Source organism: Triticum dicoccoides, unplaced genomic scaffold (assembly GCF_002162155.2).
Source record: "Triticum dicoccoides isolate Atlit2015 ecotype Zavitan unplaced genomic scaffold, WEW_v2.0 scaffold12495, whole genome shotgun sequence".
Lineage (NCBI taxonomy): Eukaryota > Viridiplantae > Streptophyta > Magnoliopsida > Poales > Poaceae > Triticum > Triticum dicoccoides.
Window position 1 is genome coordinate 1 of NW_021187564.1, and position 3,885 is coordinate 3,885.

At 49.0% G+C, this 3,885-nt stretch overlaps 1 protein-coding gene across 1 annotated transcript; it reads left to right on the forward strand.

Moving 5' to 3' along the window:
• Positions 1-2,011: 2,011 nt before the first annotated feature.
• LOC119343377 (RNA exonuclease 4-like) lies at positions 2,012-3,547 on the forward strand (the record flags this gene model as incomplete). The annotated part of the gene is made up of 2 exons (XM_037614357.1): positions 2,012-2,037; positions 2,871-3,547. Coding segments are annotated over exons 1-2 (703 nt in total), but the record flags the coding sequence as incomplete, so codon positions are not given.
• Between the last annotated feature and the right edge of the window lie 338 nt (positions 3,548-3,885).

The window sequence follows — 3,885 nt, forward strand, 5'->3', positions numbered from 1 at the left end:
TTTTTTTTCTTAAAGGGGTTCGTTATTCCCTAGAGAACTTCATTGTTTTGATTTTTTTTAGGTTTTTATTCATTTTCTTTCTTCTTGAAGGGTTTCATTCTTCCATACAAAACTTCATTATTTTGTTTTTTATTCCATTTTCTTTCTTTAAGTGCAATACCGATATCATTCCACTATTATATGTTTATTCTTGAATATTACAAAAAATGCGATTTATGTATAAACTGTGTGCAAATTTGTCCTTTTTAATTTTTTCTTCTTAAAAGGAAATACTAATGCCACTAATTCATTGTTTCTTAAACAACTCCTTTTTTTTATTTTTCCGTGTGTAAGTATAAATGTAAGCACTATGAAATATAAGTCTTCTTAGAGATTCCAATATGAAGTATATACAGATGTATATAGACATATTTTGGAGTGTAGATCCACTCATTTTGCTCCATATATACTTCATATTGAAATCTCTTAAAAGACTTATATTTAGGAACGGAGTGAGTACTAGATTGTCAAAAATTACTATTATATGTTTATTCTTTGTGTATTACCAAAAGTGTGATTCGAATATAATGTTGTGTGCAAGTTTTTTTCACGTTCTTTATTCTTAATGGGCAATACCAGTGCTACTAATATATTATTGCTTAGAAAAAGTCATTATATTTATTTTGTTAATTTTTATATCATATATAATTTTTGAAAACTTATAAAAACGTGGTGTGTGCACTTATGTGCAATGCATGTACTCATCTCCATCGACATGATGTTAGTGAGACCCACCATCATCCATGCATGACATGCGAACAATTGCTTGAACGCATGCATGCATGTACCCCCAGCCAGGCCAAGCGTTGTTGCCACAAGAATGAATCCTGCGTATAAAAAAAAGTGACTGACCCTAAAAAAGAATTAGTCGACTGGCACGTAGCCAGTCCCGAGAGTCAGTGGTATTAAACCTTCGATGGCCCCCGTACTCGGAGAAGGTGGTGGCTCTATACTGAGCAGAAGGTCGTGTTACCATAGTGGTCGCCCTCGGCTCGACGGTGTGCACTCCTTGGCAATCAACCTCAGGTGGCCTTGTAATGGGGATTGATGGCGCAGCAGCGTGACTATGCTCAGTGCTGACGGTGCGCCTCGGCTGGGGTAAAAGTCTATGCCCAACGATGAGGGTGTTGTCCCTCCTCCACACCACGCCAAACTTAGCTTTGGTGAGATCCATCCAATATGCCGTTTGTTGTGCTCAGCACAAACCTTTGGGGGTCCATTCAACATGGATTCTCAGTCACAGAGGCAGCAAAACAGATGCCCAGAATCAGGACCAGGAGAATGAGGTGAGGACATCTCCCAACCCAAAGCTCATCTGGAGAGGGTATGTTCCCAGGATATCCACGCAGATCCCAGCACCCGGCGCTCCGCGCGGCTCTCCGCCACCATCAAAAGGTGGAGCCAATATAAGCCGACGATGATCGCCGTTTGCCCGATGCCGCGGCGGCTACCTACCTGCCCGCGTGTGCACGCCGGTCGATCTCGGGCCGGAATCCCAATCCAATCTTTCCGACCGCAGCATCGATCTGCCAGGGTTGGGTGGGTTTTTCTTCTTGCCTTTTCAAACCGGATATTTTGACCAGAGTATCTATTCTCATCATCTCTTTTTCTTTCTGCACAAAGCAACTGGTGGGTTATGTTGAGGGCATTCTGGTGTCTATGTTCTTTCTTCTATCTCTGAGCTAGCTAGTATCCTGAACCATGAATATGCCACCTTTGCATCATGATATGGTGTATGATGCTGCAAAAAAGAAAGTTGATAGCATGTTTTTTTGTCGCTCATGTATACTGTACTGTGTACTTTCTAAGCACGTAGCCGTTGGCGACGCTGTCAGGAATCGAATGCCATCCGTTTTGCAGCTACATAAATAGCCGCCCGTGTCTTACAGCCCAACCAACCAACCAGCCAAGCACAACGACTACTGTTTGCTGCGTCTCTGCACTTGCTAAGGTGACTCACTCACTGTCGGCCATGGACAACTCTTCAGATGCTCACAGGTGCCCACCGCTCCATCTTCTCCATCTTCAGATTATACTGCTTTTGTATTCTCTGTTACGTACGTGATGATTACATGTGCCACATTGCACTGTCACACGTACTACAACATACTCCCTCCGTAAAGAAATATAAGTGCGTTTAGATCACTACTCTAATAATGTAAACGCTCTTATAAAAGTTTACAAAGGGAGTACTATGAGGGTGTTTGTTTCCAGGGATTTATTGGCTTAGGGACTTAAAAAAGTCCCTATAAGTCCCATCTAAACCAAACAGGAGGGACTTATAGGGACTTAAAGTGGGCATTTGGGACTTATGAAATAAGACTCTCAAGGAGGGACTTATAGTTGTAATATGATCTTATAGGGACTTATAAGTCTCAGGAACCAAACAGGTAGCGAACCAACCTGTGATTGGATGGTTAGAGAGACTGTGGTATCCCCAGCCCACCAGGGTTCAAATCCTGGTGCTCGCATTTATTCCTGGATTTATTTCAGAATTTCCGGCGATGCGCATTTAGTGGGAGGAGACGTTCCCGTCGATGACGAGGTGCCTACGGTGACTTCGTAAATTTCAAGATGATATGCCGGCTCAGTCTTTCGGAGGTGCTCATAGGGGTAGGGTGTGCGTGTGTGCGTTCATAAAGATGAGTGTATGCGTGTTTATATGAGCGCTTGTGTCTGTACTGATGTTAAAAAAAAGGAACCAAACATGTAGGTACTTTTTAGGGACTTGAGACTTATAAGTTGGGACTAAAAAAAGTCCTAGGACTTATGAACCAAACAGGGCCTATATACGTTTTCTTCATGCTGACGAGGGGTTCTTGGGTGTGCAGCCGTCACAGGTGCGCGGCGTGCTACCGTCAGTTCAACAGGATGGAGCACCTGTTGGAGCACATGCGATCGTCGCACCACTCCCACCATGAGCCCCGCTGCGGTGTCTGCAGCAAGCACTGCCGCTCCCTTGACGCGCTCCGCGACCACCTTGGCTTTGGCGCCTCCCTGCCCTCCAAGCCTGCCTGCGCCACCGCCTTCCAAGCCCGCGGCTGCCTGCTCTGCCTCGCCGTCTTCCCCACCGCCAGCGCCCTCCGCGCACACTGCGCCGCATGCAAGCTCTCCCGCGCTCCGATCCCCTCTTCCGCGCAGAGCCTCACGAGGACTATGTTGAGGATGGGCGTGCGAGGCGGTGGGGGCGCGGTGGCGCTGGGGTGCAAGATGGTCGGCAGCGGGAGCGATGGCACCCTCGACGTGTGCGCGCACGTCTGCGTCGTCGACGAGCAGGAGGTCATCCTCTACGAGAGCTTCATGAAGCCCCTCATCCCGGTCACGCACTACCGGTACGAGACCACACGGATCCGGCCCGAGCACCTCCGCGACGCGCCGACGGTGAAGCAGGCGATGAGGCGTGTGCATGACATCCTCCTCAACGGTGAGCAGTCCTACTCCTACCCCTCACGCGGCGCCGCCCGGCTCCTCGTCGGCCACGGCCTGGAGCACGACCTCGATGCGCTCGGCATCACTACCGGAACAGGGCCATACCCCGACGGCCAGAACAATGCCGACGGCCCCCGTCGGCTTCTTCGGAGATATGCCGACAGCCTGGTTCTGGCCGTCGGCGTACAAAGGCCGTCGGGTTACGCAGAGATAAGCCGACGGCACCCGTCGGCATAGAACGGCCGTCGGCCTAGCTACATATACGCCGACAGCTCCCGTCGGCTTACGAAGGCCGTCGGCATACACGTGGGGCCCGGCCACCCCCTGGCAAACGGCGTCAGAGCTATGCCGACGGCCTAGACGGGGGGCCGTCGGCATAGGTCCGCAGGCCACGTCATTGATCCAGGCCGCACCATG